This window comes from Bombus flavifrons, chromosome 14, assembly GCF_040668555.2.
Source record: "Bombus flavifrons isolate JBK064 chromosome 14, iyBomFlav1_principal, whole genome shotgun sequence".
In the NCBI taxonomy this organism is placed as follows: domain Eukaryota; kingdom Metazoa; phylum Arthropoda; class Insecta; order Hymenoptera; family Apidae; genus Bombus; species Bombus flavifrons.
The window spans coordinates 7,334,512-7,355,945 of NC_138455.1; the positions used below are offsets into that span (position 1 = coordinate 7,334,512).

General features: G+C 31.9%; 4 protein-coding genes across 10 annotated transcripts; 2 read left to right on the forward strand and 2 right to left on the reverse strand.

Annotated features, from left to right (window-relative positions):
- The first annotated feature begins 75 nt into the window (after nt 1-75).
- LOC138186994 (probable dimethyladenosine transferase) lies at nt 76-1,557 on the forward strand. Its single transcript, XM_069127399.1, has 5 exons — nt 76-289; nt 360-726; nt 835-1,180; nt 1,256-1,362; nt 1,433-1,557. The coding sequence occupies exons 1-5, from the start codon at nt 232-234 to the stop codon at nt 1,473-1,475; spliced, it is 921 nt and encodes a 306-aa protein (XP_068983500.1). The 5' UTR covers nt 76-231; the 3' UTR covers nt 1,476-1,557.
- A 366-nt stretch (nt 1,558-1,923) lies between these two features.
- On the reverse strand, nt 1,924-6,046 carry LOC138186984 (E3 ubiquitin-protein ligase Topors). Its single transcript, XM_069127377.1, has 7 exons — nt 5,907-6,046; nt 4,854-5,283; nt 4,536-4,769; nt 4,187-4,458; nt 3,941-4,099; nt 3,649-3,862; nt 1,924-3,571 (listed from the first exon to the last, which is right to left on the reverse strand). The coding sequence occupies exons 2-7, from the start codon at nt 5,240-5,242 to the stop codon at nt 2,530-2,532; spliced, it is 2,310 nt and encodes a 769-aa protein (XP_068983478.1). The 5' UTR covers nt 5,243-5,283; nt 5,907-6,046; the 3' UTR covers nt 1,924-2,529.
- On the forward strand, nt 5,951-10,428 carry LOC138186986 (SET and MYND domain-containing protein 4). 5 transcript variants are annotated; one of them, XM_069127381.1, is made up of 7 exons: nt 5,951-6,069; nt 7,372-7,508; nt 7,612-8,809; nt 8,884-9,164; nt 9,308-9,466; nt 9,841-9,984; nt 10,064-10,428. In XM_069127381.1, the coding sequence occupies exons 3-7, from the start codon at nt 7,744-7,746 to the stop codon at nt 10,307-10,309; spliced, it is 1,896 nt and encodes a 631-aa protein (XP_068983482.1). In that variant the 5' UTR covers nt 5,951-6,069; nt 7,372-7,508; nt 7,612-7,743; the 3' UTR covers nt 10,310-10,428. The 5 variants fall into 5 exon arrangements, with proteins under 5 accessions (XP_068983482.1, XP_068983480.1, XP_068983481.1 ...); XM_069127379.1 differs by lacking the exon at nt 5,951-6,069 and adding an exon at nt 6,539-6,726; XM_069127380.1 differs by lacking the exon at nt 5,951-6,069 and adding an exon at nt 6,845-6,974.
- Nucleotides 10,429-10,601: 173 nt separating this feature from the next.
- LOC138186987 (protein 5NUC) lies at nt 10,602-21,372 on the reverse strand. 3 transcript variants are annotated; one of them, XM_069127384.1, is made up of 7 exons: nt 21,229-21,372; nt 15,577-16,054; nt 14,085-14,316; nt 13,393-13,992; nt 11,514-11,951; nt 11,221-11,410; nt 10,602-11,118 (listed from the first exon to the last, which is right to left on the reverse strand). In XM_069127384.1, the coding sequence occupies exons 2-7, from the start codon at nt 15,744-15,746 to the stop codon at nt 10,922-10,924; spliced, it is 1,827 nt and encodes a 608-aa protein (XP_068983485.1). In that variant the 5' UTR covers nt 15,747-16,054; nt 21,229-21,372; the 3' UTR covers nt 10,602-10,921. The 3 variants fall into 3 exon arrangements, with proteins under 3 accessions (XP_068983485.1, XP_068983487.1, XP_068983486.1); XM_069127386.1 differs by lacking the exon at nt 15,577-16,054 and having other exon boundaries at nt 21,229-21,365; XM_069127385.1 differs by lacking the exons at nt 15,577-16,054; nt 21,229-21,372 and adding an exon at nt 15,389-15,468.
- Nucleotides 21,373-21,434: the final 62 nt, after the last annotated feature.

Sequence of the window (21,434 nt, forward strand, 5' to 3'; positions counted from 1 at the left end):
TTGATAAGAAACATTCAGTAGTACACGTAATTCTAATTTTACTACATCACACAAGAGGGAGTTGAAAACCTCCGTATAGGGAAATGAGTTATTCCTTTCATATCACAATCTATTTTATTTTAGAATGTGGTTTTCCTCGTTCTGTGTTTATTGTTGACATGTGATTAATTTTATATGATTAATGTTTTTATAATATCTTGCATATAGTTTGAAATATATAGTATAAATAAAATGCCGAAAGTACGCACGCAAAAAACAACTCGTATTCATAAAGAAGTCGCAAAACAGGGTATGATATATCTATAATATGTATTTTTCTTGTGAAATGATTAATTTTTAATGATACATTAATTTTCCAGGAATTTTATTCAATACGAATATTGGACAACATATTCTAAAAAATCCGCTTGTTATTCAAAGTATGGTTGAAAAAGCGGCAGTTAGACCAACAGATGTAGTATTAGAAATAGGTCCAGGTACTGGTAATATGACAGTAAAATTACTGGACAAAGCTAAAAAAGTAATAGCATGTGAATTGGATACTCGAATGGTAGCTGAGTTACAGAAACGTGTGCAAGGTACAATTTATCAGTCAAAATTACAAATTATGATAGGCGATGTCTTGAAAACAGACTTACCATTTTTTGATTTATGTGTTGCCAATATACCCTATCAAATATCATCACCTTTAGTATTCAAATTACTTTTACATAGGCCACTGTTCAGGTATGTTCAGTTTGTTTAAAAATTTATTTATTGATATTTGAGAAATTATTAATTTTTAACATACAGGGAATACAAGCAGAAATGGACTTAGCACATTATTTTCTGCAGATGTGCCGTACTTATGTTTCAAAGAGAGTTTGCTGAACGTTTAGTAGCTAAACCAGGAGATAAATTATATTGTCGTTTAAGTATAAATACTCAGTTGTTAGCACGAGTGGACTTGCTTATGAAAGTAGGGAAAAACAATTTTAGACCACCACCAAAAGTAGAGTCAAATGTAGTTAGAATAGAACCACGTAATCCACCACCTCCAATTAATTACCAAGAATGGGATGGTTTAACACGAATTGCATTTGTCAGAAAAAATAAAACTCTCTCAGCAGCATTTAAGCAAACTACAGTCTTAACAATGTTAGAGAAAAATTACAAGCTTCATTGTAGTTTGAATAACAAGGTAATTAAAGATGTAATAAGTATTACAAGAATATTAGTTTAAATGTTACAAAACTTCTTGTTTTATGATATGTAGGAAATTCCAGAGGGATTTAATATCAAGGAAATGATAAATGATATTTTACAAATAGCAGATGCAGAAAATAAACGTGCAAGAACTATGGATATAGATGATTTTATCAGGTATGCAAATGTTATATTAATTATTTTAATAATCATAACTGTAAGATTAATTTTATATTAAAATTTTTAGCCTTTTACATGCGTTTAACGCGCGAGGAGTGCATTTTACATAAATCAAAATTTGATTAATGTAAAAAAACTGTGTTATGTTTTGAGAAAATGTAAGGAAAATACAGTTTTTTGAATAATTTAAAAGTATTATTTTCATTCTCTCACATTTTATACCTCAGAACATTACTTAAAAAAGAAAAAAAAAGAGGAAACAATATTATCTGTTATAAACTAATTACTTTATGATTCATACATAACATGTATAATTTTACACATAGCACTTCTAAATCTACGTACTTTACAAAAAATTATATCTGTGTAAAGTTTTAATTAAATTATTAGCTTATAACATACAAATATATTTACAAACATTCTTTGGGAATTAAAGTCGTAGGGAAATATAATAAGGACTGTTGTACCTTTATGAAAGTAATAGTGATATATATATACACACACACGCGCACACACGCACGCACACATATATATGTTCGTACGTATTTATGCAGAATATTTTCTTTTCCATATATTGCCCAAAATTTAACATAAATTTTAACACATTAAGTTTGGTCGCATCTTTTATGTAAACAATTTATACATTAGAAAAAATTATAAATAAAGCCTGTAATTTTACGTCAGTACTTTATACACAATTTCCATATATTTTACAACACATGTGGAAGCCATTTTTATTAAAAATATAGAGAAATAAAATAATATTTCATATAATGCAGTATGTTTCCATTTAAAAATGTTAAACGTCTCTGCACCCTTATAACCATATTGATGATGATGAACAAATGAATATATTCAAAATTAATGTGAATTCATCATGTTTTATCGTTGTTGTATTTCACGTGCACATGATAATTTAAAAAAATTCATTAGTAACTTTCAATTAAATAGGTAATCGTTAAATGGTTTTAATTAAATTCAGTGATATCGTTCTGAATCCAAGCCAATTAACAATCAAATGCATCATTTTCATCGATTTTGATTTGGCGTTACCCTGAGATCTTTTGTAACCCCTTGCAAATTTTGTAGGAGTTGCACACGTTTATTTCTTTTTCTAATTAAATCATTTTTCGAATCGGAATGTTTCAATATTGTATTTCAATTTCAAGCTGGATGTCGTCGAGTTAGTCGTGATCGATTTGATGAACTATGTGTTCTACTGCTAGATCGTTTCCTCTTTTTACTTTTATGCCTATCTTTATGCTTCGATTTTTTTTTACGTGTATACGATTTACTTGAATAATTACTGCATTGACTGTGCGACCTAAAATCTCCATCGGAATCTGAACTACTTAGAATTACTTCTCTTGTCTTGGACTTAAATTCACGATCTTTTCTTAACACGTCTCTGGCTGTCCAAGAGCTGTCATTATCACTCATATCTCGTTGAGATTCCCGTCTTCTAGAACTATCTCTTTTTTCTTTCTGGGATGCATAAGAAGATACACTGCTACTTCTAGACTCAGATTGTCGATCACTCTTGTATCTTGACTCTTTTCGGTGAGCTTCTTTTGTATCTGATACTTGTCTGGTTTTACCTCTGGTTCTAATTATCTTCTCACTTCTGCTCGTATCAAAATCACTTGAACTAGTGGCATATTTCCTTTTAGATTTTCGCAGTGTACGAGATTTCACATTCTTCACAACTTCGTCTGAATCAGTACTATTACTACTGAATGATTCATTATCCGAATATCGAGTTTCTTTCTTAATTAAATCTTTACGAACCCGTACAGTGCCTTTCGTAGAATATTGTAAAGTTCTCGATTTTTTTTCATCCAAAGGTTTTGATTCGATTTCATGAGAACTGCTGCCACTACTACTACTACTTAATCTTCTTTTCGACGTCCGTTGAGTATTCCTCTTCGATGCCTTTTTTCTAGCATCACTTTCACCTGAACTGGATAAATTCTTACTCGTTCGATTACGAACTCTTGCTTCTATAGATCGCTTGCGCCTTTTACTAGTTGTACTTCTTTTCGTATGTTTTCTAGTGCGACTTTGATATTTTCTGCTTCTTCGGAAATTGTAATCGCTGTCTGAATCAGAATTACTTTCGTTAGATGATGATGCCAATGCTCGGTTCTTAATACTGTGAGATGTACTAGGTTGGATAATATCTTCATATGAAGCAGGTGCTGGAACTCTAATAATGATATTAAAATAACATAGCTATGATTTCGATTGATGTCAAGTGTTCTGAAATAAAATATTTTCACTTACTGAGCGTTATCGTTTGATATGTGAGAAATGTTTATTTCTTCAGGATCGGATGAAAGTAATTCTATGATTTCTGGAGTTCTTTCATGACGAGGTTTCACATAACCAATCACTTCGCAATCATTATCTGATGTGGAGGAATCAGAGGAAATAGTTAATACATCTGGTACATTGTACGGGATTTCCAATTGGAACGTTTGTGCTACGGTACTTGGACCTAATTAAAAAAATACTTTACATTTTAATTTCATGTAAAATAACGATGTGAAACAAAAAAAACAAATGAAAGTTTTACCAGGCATATTAATTGTATGTGGTCCTACACTAGGCATATCTGTGTTCATTCTAAGGTCGATTGCTTCATCTAGAACTCGGACATCTGAATCATCAGAACTAGTGCTAGTACTGCTAGATGCAGGTGACAAAATATGTGATACATATTCATTTGACAATCCTATAATGAATATTACTAATTTTAGAAAGAAAGGGTGTAAGGTATCACGTATGATATACAAATAAGTAATGGAACTATATCACATACCTTGTGGTAAATAAGTTACAGATTGATCATAGCCAACTAAATCGAAATTAGTTCGCGCATAATTAAGTAATTCATGTACAAAGTGATCTGTATATGTGCTGAAATGAGGGCGTACTAACTCTCGAAATTCTGGGCTTCTGATATCATAGTGACTAAGAGCATCCAATATGATACTTAATACATATGCAACAAGTGAAGAATTGTTATTAAGTAATACTTGCAATTCTCTATTTAACCATGGTATAAGTCGGTTTAATTCTCTCGGTTCTCTCCTTAGACAGAATAAGAAAACGTTATATTGATTTTTCATGCAAATAATGTATAAATAGTACCAAGTACTAATACTTACCGATAAAAATCGGCACTACATTCGCGAAAGCGGCCAAATACATCTGGTAATGCAGTAGCCCAAATTCCGAGCCTATAGATGGTGCGACGATAATCAGCTGGATTTACACGTCTACGTAAGCGCTCTCCTATTGGAACTTGTGGTGCTATGCTTGGTAATTGTTCTCTTCTTGCAACCTGTTCTGGATTAAGCACTATTTCATGTGGGCGTCTGTGATGTCCTGTCATAGTTGTTCTACAATGATTTAATTTATTTGTTTATGACATTGTTATATATTTAATATTAAATATTAATCTTAGATTAAGATTTATATGATACCTATAATGAAAACGATGAGTGGCAACATCCACAGCATGACCCAATTCAAAATTAAGGTCAAAAGTGGCAAATTCTCTAGGTACATGATACTGGTCATAATCTTCTTCTGATCTAACATTGTGTATGATGGATTTGAATGTCTGCTTACATAATGGACATTCTGTCTTTATTTTAGACCACTGAAGTAAACAAGTAAAACAAAATTGATGAAGGCAACTATCAGTGAACGAGGTATTCACTAATTTGCCCAAACAAATGCTACAATTTGGCGGAGGTGACACTGCACCATCACTCCGATCACTACTATCTGGATTCTGTACAGGTGCTTCTGATTTAATAGGTTCTTCTGCACCTGCGGTTGAATCTTTTACTTCTAATGGGCCTTCCATTATAGATTAATATATTTGTCCATTTATTAAAAGGAACTACCCTGAAATACATTAAATCATATATAAATTCAACAAAGTTAACATTAATATACTTGTATAAAAAAAAATTCCATCTATAATATATTATATATAAATTAAGTATATACACTATAAAGTGAAATTAGTAAACTGTAAGTTAAATAATGTCATTAGTAATATTAATAATTATCCACTAATTTATGAAGACTATACAAGATATTTTACATATATCTAATTGTTATTATTATTACAGTTTATAAATATTCACAGACTACGATAGGTTGTTTAAAATGTTACATAAATAATTTCAGTTTACGATAAAAATGAATAATTAACAAAAATACAAGACTGTATATAAACTCTATTACGTCGACGTAAATGTCATACGTACGTGTAAAAATATCAAGATAAAAATTTTTTCGTCTTAAAATTCATTGAAAAAAGATAAGCTTGTATTAACCTTCAAGAACGTATTTTTATTAAAACAAGAAAGAAAGTGAAGAAAAAGACGTCATACGGAAAAGAAAGAGGCGTCATAAAGCTGTTTTATAATCGGTATGTTTCCATTTTATTCAACTTGTTATTGATTATCGATGTCACTATTTTTTTTCATAAATCATACGGTTCTAGAAGTGTGAGTTTTTACCTTCGAGAAACGAGAAGGAAATTTTAATGTCGGCGTTTAAACGAAAAATAATTAATATCTCAATGAAACTATCTTTTCTCGGGAACAGTACTTTTATAGCAACCCATGATCGCAGAACGGAAACTGGTGTAGCATAATGCTATGAATGAGATATTAACCGAAGGTAAGAATTATTATCATCAGTGATACCTTCTTAAAAAAAATTCCTAGCAGAAAGAAGATAGCACATAAATACACGGTCTGGTTGAAATAATATTTATTTGTTCAAACTTTATCTTCAATATTTTAAGTTATTAGTATTAACTACTTATATTGTTTATTACCTCATTTATAATAATATAAAAATAAGTAATAATACATATAATTGTAAATTTTTGTTAATTTGCTTCAACTGTATCGACTAACTTAATAGTAGTGAAAATTAAGTAATCCCAGTAGTACCAACATTTTATCTCGAAATAATTTATTGCACAAAGACAAAAAAGCTTGAATACTTGATGCTTTTTATTCAATTCGATCGTGATTACGTAGAATTACCTAACATGGTACAAATAGTACTTTTATCAATTTCTTTTATTTATTATGTATATTTGTTATTTCTAAATATTTGAAAAATCAAATAATATAAATACTTTTTATACGTTGTTTTGATGTACTTTTATTTTTCTTATACATTCATAATATTATATTTTAAACAGATGGTTTACGAACATAATTTGTCAGAATCAACCGATAACTATAACCAGTTTATTTTCTAAAATATTATATTGTAAAATGATGGAGATAAAATAGAAATAATTCTTCAATTAAAGAAAGCCTTGTACGTATCATGATCATAAGATAAAGCTGCTATGTTAGGAGATTATGTTTCATATCATTAGCCAAAGAGAAGAATGGAAACATACATATATAGTTCGCAAATAATGCTTTATCATGTCATTACTAAATCATTTCAACTGTCTTGCTAAGATATGTATTACTTAAAGAATCGTAGTTATTTCACTATTGATAATATATAGATTGCAGATTTTTACGCAAATTTATTTTTTTGAAAATATAATTAAAAAGGTAGAGCCTCGGTAGAAAATTTTACCTACCAAATATTATAGAAAGCATTATACTTTGAATACTTTATATATATTTTCATGCGTATTCTGTGTAATTTTGTACTTTCAAATTAGTAGTTTAAGCGTAGTCTAATAATATAATACTCAATAGATTATAGGGGCAAAATGATGGATATATTTTTACGAATATTTTGTTAAAATTAATGAATCCTTTTGGTACTAACTGTAATATCTCCGTAATTATCCCTGAACTTGCAATAGTGCCGCGTTATTTGACCGGAAGTTTTGCCTTCAGTTCATTGACTTTTACTATTCCCATTAGTTTTTGGAAGTAATTTCGTTCAGTAAAACCGAATATGTCTGTTTTAATAAAATATCAATTCCATATTTTATACTAGGTTCTAACGTATTACACTTGCACTTAATGAGGAACACTTAAGATTTCCTGGAACTCTATTTTTCTTAAGAACTGGTCAGATATGGTCCTGAGTCGCAGTCAGTTAATGTAAAATTACGGTGACTCTGATTTCGTGAGGTAAAAATAGCTTATTGTTACGTAGTCGAACAGCAGCGATGTTCATTAATATTGCCGTAAAAATATCCCGTATACAATATTGTATCTAAATATTTTTATGTAGCAGGTACATTAATTTGTGACAATAACGGGTATTTGCGTCTTGCCGTTCAATACTAGCCATAGTTATTTTTTAATCTACATATACATACATATGTATTTTTATGATAACGTTATTCAATAAAAAAGAAAGAGGATGGAGAAAGTATTACATACATTAAATACAAAATTAATTGCTGCAAATAAACATCAAGATTTGATTAATAAATACAAAACATTATGTACAGATGAAGAACGTATAGTATTTACTCTTAATGTTATGCTAGAATATAATATAATTCCACAAGCTTGTGGTGATATAAAAGATGCAAAGAAATCTGAGAAATTGAGAGAGCAAGGTAATAAACTATTTGTTTCAACACCATTGAAAAATTATACATGTATGGACGCATTAAAATTGTATACAAAAAGCATAGCTTATGCTCCTTATCCATCTGAACAACTTGCTTTGGCATATGCCAACAGATCTGCTGTTCTAATGAAGTTACATAAATGTGAGTTATGTATTCAAGACATAGATAGAGCACTAGCACTCACATATCCAGATAATTTACGTGCTAAACTTTGTGTAAGAAAAGTTGAGTGTTTAAATGCTCTGAAACATCCTCGTATGGAAGATGCCATAAAAGAAGCACAATATTGGTTGGAAAAGATGTCTTCAGATGATATCAACCGAAAAAAATTAAGTGAAAAACTAAATAATACAAAACACAATTTAGCATCTCAAAAGTTGAAGAAACAGAATATCATAAAACAACCACCGCTTCCTAAGATAAAAACTCATAATATTGAAGTTCCTTGCGCTTCTGATGCAGTAACTATAAAGTATAATGAAGAATATGGCAGACATATTGTAGCTACTCGTAAAATAAGACCTGGTGAAGTAATTGCAGTAGAAAAACCATACTCATTAATATTAACACCTGATAATATACATACACATTGCTCAAATTGTTTGGAGGTGTCTTGGGCCAATATACCTTGTGAGCACTGTACATATGCTATGTATTGTTCAGAGGAATGTAAGGCTATGGAATGGAAAAAGTATCATGATGTTGAATGCACAGTATTTCCCTCTATGTTAAAGATGAATTTTGTCAAATTAGATCTGTTTAGTCTAAGACTTGCAATTCAGGCTGTGAGAGAAGCTACAAATATACAAGAACTAAGGAAGGAGTTAAAAGAAGTTGATAGTTGTGTTGGTAAATAGCTATATACATTACCATGATGAAATTAATATGAGTGTTAATTTTGTATTTTCTTACATTCTTTTCAGCTTCTCGAACAAAAGGTTTTTCTAAAGATGGAACTTTTCCTAGTGATAAATATAGGAGTTTATTAGGTCTTGTGACTAATACTGAAAAACGTTCAGTACAAGATCTCTTTAGAAGATCTTTAGATGCAAGCTTTATTTTATATTTTGTAGCAACATGTACTAATATGTTTGGAAATCCATTAAGCAAAGATTTATCTGTGTTAATAAAAAATGCTGATGTTACATTTGTTGGTAGTCTTATTTTGAGACATCAGCAACTGATTCCTAGTAATATTCATAGTGTATGTGATTTTCATATTGCTTTAGTGCAATTACTTTTTTTCGTCATAAATTATTAATATTGGGTTGCTCGGAATGTTCGTGCCGATTTTCGGTAGATGATATTAGGACATAATAGATAATTAATGTAAATGACTATTTGTAGTTCTCTGAGGAATGTGGATTAGAGGCAGTTGAACGTGGTGCTGCAGCCATGCCATTCTCCAGCTTAATTAATCACAGTTGTAATCCAAATATCTTAAGGCATTCAAGATCTAAATATGTTATTATCTATGCTATATATCCTATTGAAGAAGGTGAACAGGTATATACAGAGTGGTTGGTAAGGGGGTGATTCTACGCGAAAAAAGAAGTCGAAAATATAGAATAGAAATTTTTCGTTTGAGGCTTTGTTTTCGAGAAAATCGACTTTGAATTTTCGTTCGATACGCGTGCACTTTATCACGTCTCGTTATAACGGATCTCACTGTAGATCGTTGTCTCGATGGAAAAATTAAAAAAAAAAATTAAAAAAAAAATTGTTATTTTATATTTTCGACTTCTTTTTTCGCGTAGAATCACCCCCTTTCCGCTTGTACCACCAGTTACCAACCACCCTGTATATTTAAGTGATACATAAATAGTACATTATGATACTAATGTTTTGCCATTCACAAATTTTTTATTCTTCTTTTTAAGTTATATGATATTTATACTCAACATTATGCTATTACACCAAAAGCTGTGAGACAAAAAAAACTTTTGAAGCAGTATTATTTTAAGTGTAATTGTCTACCATGTCAAGAGGATTGGCCACTATACTATAATCTAAAATCTTTCAGAGTAAGTTATTAGTTAATTAGGAATATTTTAAAGTATTACTTTGTACTATTATTTACCTCCGCGATTTATTATTTTATAGAATTTAGTTAAGAAGGAGGAAGATAAGAATAGGATTAGACATGTGTTAAGAAAATTTAATAAATATGTCGATATTGCAACAGAAGGAAATATATCGGATAAACATATCGTTGATGATTTGTTAAAAATGATTGAAGTACTATATGAATTGGTGCCAATGCCATGTACTGAAATGAATAATGTAGTAGAAACTTTGAAGCGTGTCTACGATTTAAATGGAAATCGGTTTGAAATCCCTGAACTGTAAATAAAGTCTTATATGATAAAATTTATACAAAACAAAATTTTAATATGTTTTGTATAAAAATAATGTGTAAAATAATGTGTAAAAATGTGTATGAAAAATAAATGTGTGTTTTAAACTATTTGTCTCTTCTTTACATCGAATATTTCTATATATGTTTTAATATTTAATAATATTTATTTATAATAATATCTATTTATATTATATATTTGTATATATTAAAAATATATGTGCTATGAATACGACGTCAATGTGTATTTGATGTCAATAACATTTTATATATTGACATATAAAATATGTATTATATTATTTTTATTAAGTACAAATTGACAGAGATCGAGAAAATAAAATACCTGTAAAACCATACAAATGTTATAATGTTCAATTGCCAATAAGGTTGGATAGTAACTAAAATAATGATTAAAGTATGTTCATTGGAACCGAATAATTATATAGATACTGCAGTGATGTTCTTACTGAACTTCAAAGGGTACAGTTTATAGCATATATTTGAGGTAGTGAAGAAGGTAAAAGGTGCATAAAAAATTGGTATAAATTATGAACTTTCAAAATACTGAATGTCAATTCCTCAAAATGTATCCTATGTATTAGGATCTATCTTGCTAGCAACCAGCTGAATATTGGTAATAAAATTGTTAACCCTATTGAGTGGTATATACTATTTGTACCACTGCAAGTGGTACAAACTGTTTGGAAATGATTATTGAAGTAAGTAATTCTCCATTCTACAGCAGGATGTACAGGACTATGTTTTTCTAAATACATCATTAATGTATTTGATGTAGTGACACCTACAAAAGAAAGTGCATTGTTACATTGTTTATTAAACAGTCTGTTAAACGATAAGTAACTCATTTAAAAAATTATATTTAACAAAACTTATATAAATGTACCAAGAGATGTGGTTTTGAGATCCTTTAGCATAGAATATCCATCACCACCGCTTTGCAAGAAGTCAGTCAGAAGTACATTATAAGTTCGATTTTTTTCAAGTTTGTTATATGTTGGTACATCACAGGATGCACACAATACTTCTACTGAAATTACTCTTGAATTTTTTGGTTGAGTTAAATCATAGACCACCTGTAGTCATTTAAATAAAGTAATATGATTAATTACTATTTAACAATATTCAATTATTGGTTAGTAGTAATAGCTAGAATGTTATGTATATTTAATCACATACTTGAAGTCCTGAAACTTGCAAAAATGCTCCAAAGAGATTAGCAGTATTATCCTTGTCTAGATTGTAAACGCTCCATTCTAATACAGACAATAACAATTCTCCAGTCATTGAAACTTTTAGGATAGTGTTATGAAAGGGTAGCACGTTAAGAACATCACCCATGGTAATTTTATCTTCATTGCCTCTTGTGATAGAACTTCTGATACTGCCACTATTATGAATAGCTATTGCAGCATCCGTCCAACTGGATTGGTCTGCATATTCACCAACATTGTAATCAATCATGCTATCTGTGATTAAATTGCCCAGGTTACACTCTCTTAGTCTACAAACTTTACTATCTCCTTCGAGGAGGACTCGTGTCTTTCCGAGTATTCTTAAGCTAATATTATCAATAGCATCTCTCATCTGTTCTAATTCGTTTAAAATATCTTTCGCCTATTACGAAACAAAACAAACAATTATATAATTAATATAATTTCTAGTTTGATGTTACTGGTTCTATTTAATTGATAAATGCACATTGTTGAATGTATTTTATAACATGATTTTTCAATAATAACAAGCAATAATTATTATTAATCTGTGGATTTGTTATAGATCTATAAGGAGATTCTACTCTTTTAATCATATTCTCAAGAATATGAAATTGCATAAAAATCCATAGTCTAATCATTATTATAAAAGTACATTTTGAAAGTCATGATATGTTAATAGGAGCATAGAAATCCTTCAAATGAAGTCAGGAACAAGGAAAGTAAATGTTTTGGGAGAGACAGAGAATATAAACCATCTCCTCTGGTTACATACTCCTAATACATACTTCCTATAGCCTGGTTAAGGAAAAATAAAATTTCTGAGGTCGAAAAGTGGGAGTAGTAGAGATGATTAAAATCAAATCGGTATTGAAAATGAACCAATTACTTGATTTTTAAGTATAATTTCTACACTTTTAGAATCACATTGTAGAGATGATACATCTATTTAATATTCAAATATAACTTAAAAGATAATCTTTTATTTTAATAATTACTAACAAAAAATTGTTCTACAATATCTCTCAAAGAAGTTATATGTATATGGCACATGTTACAGTTATATGTTATAGTATATGGCAACAATAATAGTAGAGTTAACAAAATTTTATAAAAAACTATTGCATTCTATGTATGATGCAATGGAATTTAGAACAGTTTAGCAATGAACTTTTCTTGTCTATAATATTCTGTTATGGACAGGGCTAATATATTAGGAGCATATTTAAATCGAATTGGTAACTTCTATTTTCTATCTTTCTCATATAATAGTGCGAATCTTGTCTGTGACACCACACTAGAAATTTAACGACATCCTCGAGTATTCTATGTTCCTGTTAACATTTCTCGATTTTCGGACTAAGTTCAAACACTCAATAGATGGCACTGATCTCTAATTCTTTCTTATCGTTATCCTTGTACAGTTTATCGGGACGTGTGTATAAAGGTACTGCTGCATTAAGGAGCTATAGATCTATTTTTCAATAATTTGAGAAAACTAACAAGAATCAATTCAATGTCAATCAAAATCAAATTACTTTTTGAAATATCAACTAATTAGTCAACCATCGGTTAAATTGATAATAATAAACTTTTGTTTTTTTGAATATGAAACTTGTCTTCTTCTTCCAATAAATATAATTAAGATATTAGAGCTGCCTTTTTATTGTTATAAACCTTATATGCCTATGTTACCATGTATATATATTTGCATCGATAATGTTGTCAATTTCATTACAAGATATGGATTTATATAATTGCACATCAAAAGAAGATCCGACTTTGATATCGAATAATGTAGATGACAATTATTTCTGTTATATATATACAAATTTAACGCTCACCTGTTCAATACTGCTATCAACAAGAATAGGATTGCCATTAATATCAGTCACTTCTCCCTTATCATCGAAGGTCACCGTAAGATTGCCAAGATACTTAGTATAAGCGTAAGCTTGAACCACATAAACCTTTCTTCCACTTTTCTGTATTACTTCTGTTGGATATAAACCTTCTGGTACCTCCAAATCCGGTTGTATGCCATTATAAAGGAAAGTATTCGTGTGTCCACCGATCACTATATCGATATCTTCCACTTCTCGACCAATCTTCTTGTCCATCTCAAATCCAGAATGTCCCACAGCGATCAATATGTTCACACCCTGGCTTTTTAATTGTTTTGCTTCTCTACGAATGCTCTCCACTTCGTCTAAGAAAATCACGTTTTCCGTTCTGGCAATTATCTTGGTTTCTGGTGTTAGATAACCGATTACGCCGATTTTTACTCCATTTACGGTTAGAATTGTACTGTTTTTTAACTTTGTGGCTGCCAGATCTGGTTGTTTGCTTAAGTCCAGGTTGGAAGTGACTATGGGGAACGAGGCGTTCTGGATGAAAGGTATTAAACCTTCCACGCTATCGTCGAACTCGTGGTTTCCTAAACTCTGTAATTTTGTGACAGAAAAAAATAGAGAACGATAAAAGATCGACGGCATGGATGGATAGTACGGAAGTATTTTCACACGAGATACTCTACCGTGACATTTGGAGCCAGAAGATTCAAGAATTTGGCTACAATTTCCCACTTGTACACGCTGAACCACATAGATCCTTGATAAGTATCGCCAGCGTTGAGGAAGAGACATGGGACCGATGAGTTTCTGGCTTGTCGAACCAGAGTAGCTATTCTCGCGAATCCACCATAGCATTTCTTCTCCTCTGCTTCTTTCTTCGAGCAAACGCTTGATAATCTTGATGTTTGCTCGAATCTGTGAACATTAATCGGGCAATTTTTTAGGCTAATTGACAGATTAATAGTGTAATTAACAGGTTAATTGTTTGAGTTAAAAGGATGTATCTGAATCAAGCTGATAGTCTAATTTGTCTTGTAATTGGCTAGATTCAGTTATGAATAATTTATAAGTAATCTGCGTTTGAAAACAGGCTACTCGACTCGTTATTAGTGATGTGATAAACAGTGGAATATAATACCAAGTATATGAAAACACACTACTTTCTAGATATTGAGTATCATCGAAATTAGAAAATCATCGCGAAAACAAACTGATTTTCTTTCGTATGGCCTTCATACGTGAAGGTATTTCACTGGATAATTAACGTGAAAACTAACGTTTAAATCGCACGTGGAGTATTAGTTATCGTTACGTTGTTCGTAATTAATGTCGATGCGTTGCGATCGCGTAGCGCCGATATTTTGACTATTTGAATATTTAGCTGAAATAATTTGCGATGGAGCGTACTGAAAAACTTACTGAACGCAATAAATAGCGACAATCCGCGAGAAACAAACTGACTGTTAGACTGGGGATATTTACGCAAATGCGCATCTTATTAGTATTTCTACATCTGGAGATTTTTAGAAGATGGACGAACATAAAATGGGACGATCGAAGTGAAACAATGGAGAAATACGGCGATAAGAATGCTACTCGATGTCTGTGCATCTTGAAAACCTTTCGCAACATCTATTTTTTTATTTTATTTCTTTTAATTGCGGGAACTACAGAGTCTCCGCTGTTCGAATCAATATAAAAGTCGACTAATCGCGATAAAATCAATCTCTTATCTTATTCCTTTTTTTTTTATAGAATGATTTTTACAAAGATAAATCTGATAACAGGGAAACGTTGTGGCGAAAGCGAATAATTTCCGACGATTATTACTATCAGACAATTTGCGACTGTAGATGTTTCTTATCTTTACTCGTTTTTTTTTTTTTTTTAAATAATGAAAATAAAGAAAGAGGCAAAAGTAAGAAATTGTGATAAAAATTAATAATCACGCTAACTATTAATTTGAACAAATTCAGAATATACGTACGCATTTCTTTTTCTATATTTCTTCCTTCTGTAAAGATACGAAACGTATCCTTTTATGATATCCATATATTCTTTAGAAAATCAGAGATATCTTTCCTCCCGAATTCTCCTTTTGTAAAAAGTAAAAAAATAAAAAAAAAAGAAATAAAAAGGAAAGAGAAGCGGAAGAAGGATATAAAATCCAGGTACCTCGAATGCATATCATTGGTGTGAACGATTCGAAGGGTGAGTCCCTCAGATTCCTGGGGTTCCGTAGGCACAGGGTTGCCGAGGACTTCACTGGAGAACGCCAGAACGGTCGTAATCATGATCCAAGCGACGAGCATTTTGTCACACGGCTGTTCACGCTTCGGCTGCATTCTTGTTCAATTTCACACTGTTCCGTTAACCGGTTGTTTTAAATGTAATAAGGCAAGCGACTTGGGTATCGTGGTGGCTATCAGCCAGAAAGAATGGAGAGGAAGGGGACAAATTGGTTCACCAATTGCGACCTTGTCCGATTCGTAGTTTCATCGCTGACTAATATTCCTTTCTTTTCTATTATCTGTCCCGTTTTTCTCCTTCGTTTTAACGATCAGCCGTTTCGTTTTAAGACAATCCATTCATTTTCTGGATCATTAGGTTTCTCGTTTTCGAGGAAGTCGCCAGGATCCTTTGTTTGGATTTTCTATTAAACCAAGAAAAGAAAAAGATGCATCGTGACTATCCGCTATCGTCTAGCTCGTTAATTTTTATTGTAAACGAGGTTTTGTCGTTAAATTACTTCTCGTTGAATACCGCGCAGAATACTCACGTAACGAGAAACAATCTCCACTATCTTAACGAACTTACATCTCCTGAGGACTGTTATAAATTATCCATCATGTGTTCCTTAGAAATATTATTTTGCATACTTGTAGTTTTATCATAAACGCAAAAAATCCTAGAGCCTAATCGTTGATAGTGGGGACACAATTTTTAGGATGGTTTTGTAACGAGGACATAGCGTACGTATTATAATTTGCGGCCAGTTTTATCGAAGACAGATTCATTTATGGTTTAGCGAATTAATTAATATTAGTTATTAATTAATAATAATGAATAATTAATAACTCGTTGAACTATATCGCGTGTTTTATCGAGCGTGAAAGTGTTAATGATGAATCAGCTGGATCGAGGATACTTGGGAGAAAAGTCGCGAGAAGAAGGTAAAGGACTTAAAAAAGTAGTTTACCGAGATGAACGATGAGGCAATAATTGCATACTGTCATCCACGACACGGGTGAATATAATTTCCTTGCACAACATTTCTTGTACAACGACAAATGACTTAAATATCCTTTCGATAATCAATTACGTGTATTCCGGTTATCCGTGTGAATGCTTTACTATCCAATTCTGTTACTTGTCTTCTAACTGAATCGTTTTCAACCGATACATATATTTCTATTTTAGAAAAAGCGTGGCATTTTCGTTAAATTCTTGCATATTCGAAGATCTTCAAGTTCGAGAGAAATACGAAAGAACCGTTTCGATAATCGTACGATAATGATTTCTTAAAACATTGACAATTTCTTTTTCTCACCGAGGCGAAAGCGAGATCGAGACAAAAAAATTCGAAGATCGCAGAAGAGCTAATTTGCCTACTTTTAATTTTGCGATACAGAATTTAGACGAAGCTCGATAGAAATTTTCTAGCCGTCTAAGCTGCAAGTTGTGCCGCTGACAAAGCAGGTATTGATTGCTTTATCGGATCCAGAAATTGTTTAACGATACCTGACATTTTTTGAGGTACCTCGTCGGCATGTATTTATTATTTATACTTCTATTTCACGCATGCCGAGATTTTTTGTCGCGAGTAAGCAAAAATTCCACTCACACGCATTATGCGTAATATACACCACCGCTCGAAAGTATTCGGGTATTGGTATATTTCTGACATGATGCATTTTGATTACAGAATTACGGGCAAATCAATCTGCAATGATTTTATCCTCTACAATTATCACAGCTACGTGTAATAGTATTAGGCCATCCTATAAGTAACGTCGGTTTTTGATTAATAACTTACAGCGAAAAGAATTAAAACCTATTGACGTTTATTTCTAATCGTCAATTTCAATCATCGGTTTCTATGATCTTTCCCTATTTTTTCCTATTTTTCTCTCGAAGTTTTGAGTCAAACAACTCATTCAACGCTGATTCTATTTGCCTACTACCATTGAATTTTTTACTAAACGATTTTCTTCTAAAAATGAGTCTTCGATATTTTCTCACGCTTAGAGCACGACCTGTATTTCACGAACGTTTTTAAAAATATCCTTAGTTGTGCTGGCTTTTTAAAATTCCCATAGTATGCAATTTTGTAACTGACACATATTTTATAAATTCTATTAATATGAAAATATTTTCTTTCTAAGAAACAAAGGGAGAAGGCCTTATAAAATACATCACCATTATCTAAGGCAAATTACTTATGACGGATTAAATTGATTTCTGAAAGACAAAATGTAATACTACTATTGATGTTTGTTATTGTAAAACCTTGTAGAATTCCGCTAACAAGTTGTTTATCTTCAAATTCTTCAATTTCTGAATTGTACATCAGATTTAAGAAGGTCTAAGACTAAAATGACTTTCAGAGATATGGTGTGGAGTGCTGATAAGGAATATTGTAAAGCAAGTCCACTTTATGGCCTCACGGAGGTTGGAATTACAATAAATTTATCTCCCTCTCTCCTCTCCCTCTCTTTCTAAAACGATTATTGAGTATTTATGTTATATAATTATTATACAATTAATATACTATGTCATTTTTACATACATTACGCCATATAACTACACATATATAATTATATAATTATACATACATACACTATATAATCAAACACTAAATAAGTTTGTTAATTTTTTACTAAATATAATACAACCGGTGATACTGAAACAACAAATTTGACAATTTCAAAAGTAAAGTGAAAGGTAAGAGGAAAACGCAATTTAGCACTGTAGTCTGATTCGTAAATTCGAAGTTTCATAAAAAGGTAGTGACTGTTGCTTCTAATTATTAATTCATCGTTAATTTGCACGCTTTGGTACGACTGCTATTACTAGACTGCTAGATTTTTATGCAAATTCATACGTTTGAAAATACTTATAGGTAAAAAAGTACAGACTGTGTAGAAAATTGCTCTATCTACCAAGCACTGTACAAAGTACCACATGTGGAATATTTTACATACGTTCTGCGCATTTATCATGTGCATTTTATGCAATTCTGCATTTTCAAATTCCCTCTAAATGCACATGTAAAATGTATTTCCTACAAATGTATACGAGGAAACGATTGACCTCAATTAGCTATGAGCGTTTAACATTTAGGACTTAGAAAGGTGGCACTTGCGATAAATACGGTTACATAACGAGTTATTTAGCATTGCATTAGAAAAATGACAATGACAAATCAACTACGCGGCTTTGTTTTGTCTCACGTCTAATTGATACGCTGTACTTTCTCATATTGGAAAAAATGAATCAACTATATCCGGTTTGTATTAATTTAACGAATGTAACTTCTGAATGAAATGGCCTTCGTACCACTCGGCAGATGTCTATCTACTTCGCGTTTTCTATTTCCTCATCGAGTTCCGTTCAATGAGAACTGATTTCCATTCGAACAAACGAAGGCTCCGTTATTTCATTTAATTGCTACAGATTAAAAAACTGGATAGCATAGCTACATGTGACTATGTTTATCTTCTCGTCGGATCATCGAATAGAATCTATCATTAAATTTTCAAATGTAGAAGTTTCATGAATCTAAAATATAAAAAGTCATACTTTGCTGAATCGCGAGACAACTTAAACTAACAATGAGCCATTAAAACCACGGTTGATAAGAATTTCGACAAGCGTCTATGACAGAAAGCATACTATTAGATTAAAGATCTTAAAATATTCAAGCGTAATAAAGACGTGTGTGATGCCTCATGACAAGTGATAAAGGGTGTTCTTTATCATTGTTAGATGTTTATGACTCGGACAACACATCTCCCTTTTTTGAGAAAATTCGAATTGTCTACCTCACCAAGCTGTAAACTTCACGATGCGGACCTCATTAACACGTTGACTGCCACGACACCCGTATTAGGGTGTCAGCAAAGTTTCTACTACTTGCGAAGGATCGTCGTAGGTATTTGAAAAGATATTCCATAATAATAAAACTGTTGAATTGTTATAAAAGTAATATGAAAATGGTTTATTAAAAAAATTATTTAGAATGTAAAACTAAGAAATAAGTTTTCAATTTTTCTTTTCGACATTGTAACGAATTAGGGCAGAGATTTTAAGTTATACCGTTCGTTGCTCGGCCAAGATTCAAACTGATTTTGTAGAAAGTGGAGAGGAATGGAAACAAAAGAAACGAGAAATCATTCTTGAGACCACCACTGGAGCGACTCGAATTACTAAAATATCGATGGGAGCACCCAGCAGAGAACGCTTGGTACTGCTGATGGAGATTTCTTTGAAAACGTGTTAAGGGGCTAAAAGACGAGGGTACAATTAAACCATGGAAAACCCGGGGACGGAAAGTCAGGATATAAGGACGAAACGGAGCTTTTGGTGGGAGGAGCAACAACATCCTACGATAATTTTCATCAGAGCGTCGTACTGTTCCTATATACTAAAAGTGCAAATAAACTGCCAAACCATATTAATACTCGATATATTTAATTTACCTTCACCTCGAGCGTTAATCTCATTTAAGGTTCGCGATATCAATCGATCGGTTGAACCTGACCGATCGCTATTTAGTTGATAATTCGCAACAAAGTGAATGTGGCGATCGAAGGGGCTCGTTTCTAACTATACATACTAAGATCACGCAAACAAGAAATAAGCAATTTTTTAATTTAAAAATGAATTCTATGTTCCCAAAACTGTCATCTCAATTGATTGTAGAATTTAATGTGTATTTTTACGTCCTATCAATACACGATACAGAAACATTTAAAAAATGATTCTTCACCCGATTGTTTATGAAATTTCATAGATTTATTAGTTATTTTCAGGAAACTTATATTTCTGAATTATAAAAAAATTATATTGTTCGAAATTAAGAAATTAATAAAAATGTACTTGTAATGTCCCTTTCGTGTGCTGTTCATATAATACTAGATCTATCTAAATGTATTATATATACAAGATTATAAAAATAAATATGTGTACGCAAACGTATCTGTGCCTAGATAAAATTCCACGTTAATTCTGTTAGAAAACCTTGAATGTTTTCAGCAATCACGAAAGATAAAAATCTGAAGCCAATCATATCGATTGACACAAAGATCTAATTGATAATCTAATCCTGACAAATGCTAATCTGTTTATTAAAGATTCCTACGTAAGTACACAAAGATTTTATTAAGCCGCTGGTTGTACCTTGAAAAGCGAAAACATGATAGTTAGATATTTTAACTAAAGATAATAAAAATACCGCACCAATCGTACCGCGTTGAGCCACATGATCGATTGGCATTAATCACGAATCACTTGAACGAAATTTTAAAAGGATCCGAAGACGTACTACGTCTTACGACGTGGCTGTGACAATAATAAATCTTCACAAATCACTCGATGTCCATGTACCGCCTGTCACCTTTGCCATTGTTCAACAAATTTCCAAATTTTCATCCCTTTCGAACACGTAATTCTGTATACTGTACTCAATAGAAGGGATTTAAAGAAGAATGATCTATCGAGGAACGATCAGGCATCCGGAGCGCGCTCATTCGAATGTATTCGACTGTCGAACTAAAAATATCTCACTCCTCATAACGAGGAGAGATCCTGATGCCAATCACTCACCGATGGATCTCCTCTGTGCAATGAAAGTTGGCCGCTGGTTACACAACGATCACACGGCTGACTCGAGCACGACGTCGAGTGCACGACGGCGATGAAGTTGCGTTTCCGCTAACGAACCGATTTTGCCGAGCGACCGACGTCGACTGAACACGATCGCCGACCGAAAACCTCGAGCCGCCTCCGTTTGTCCCCCGATCCATCCACGA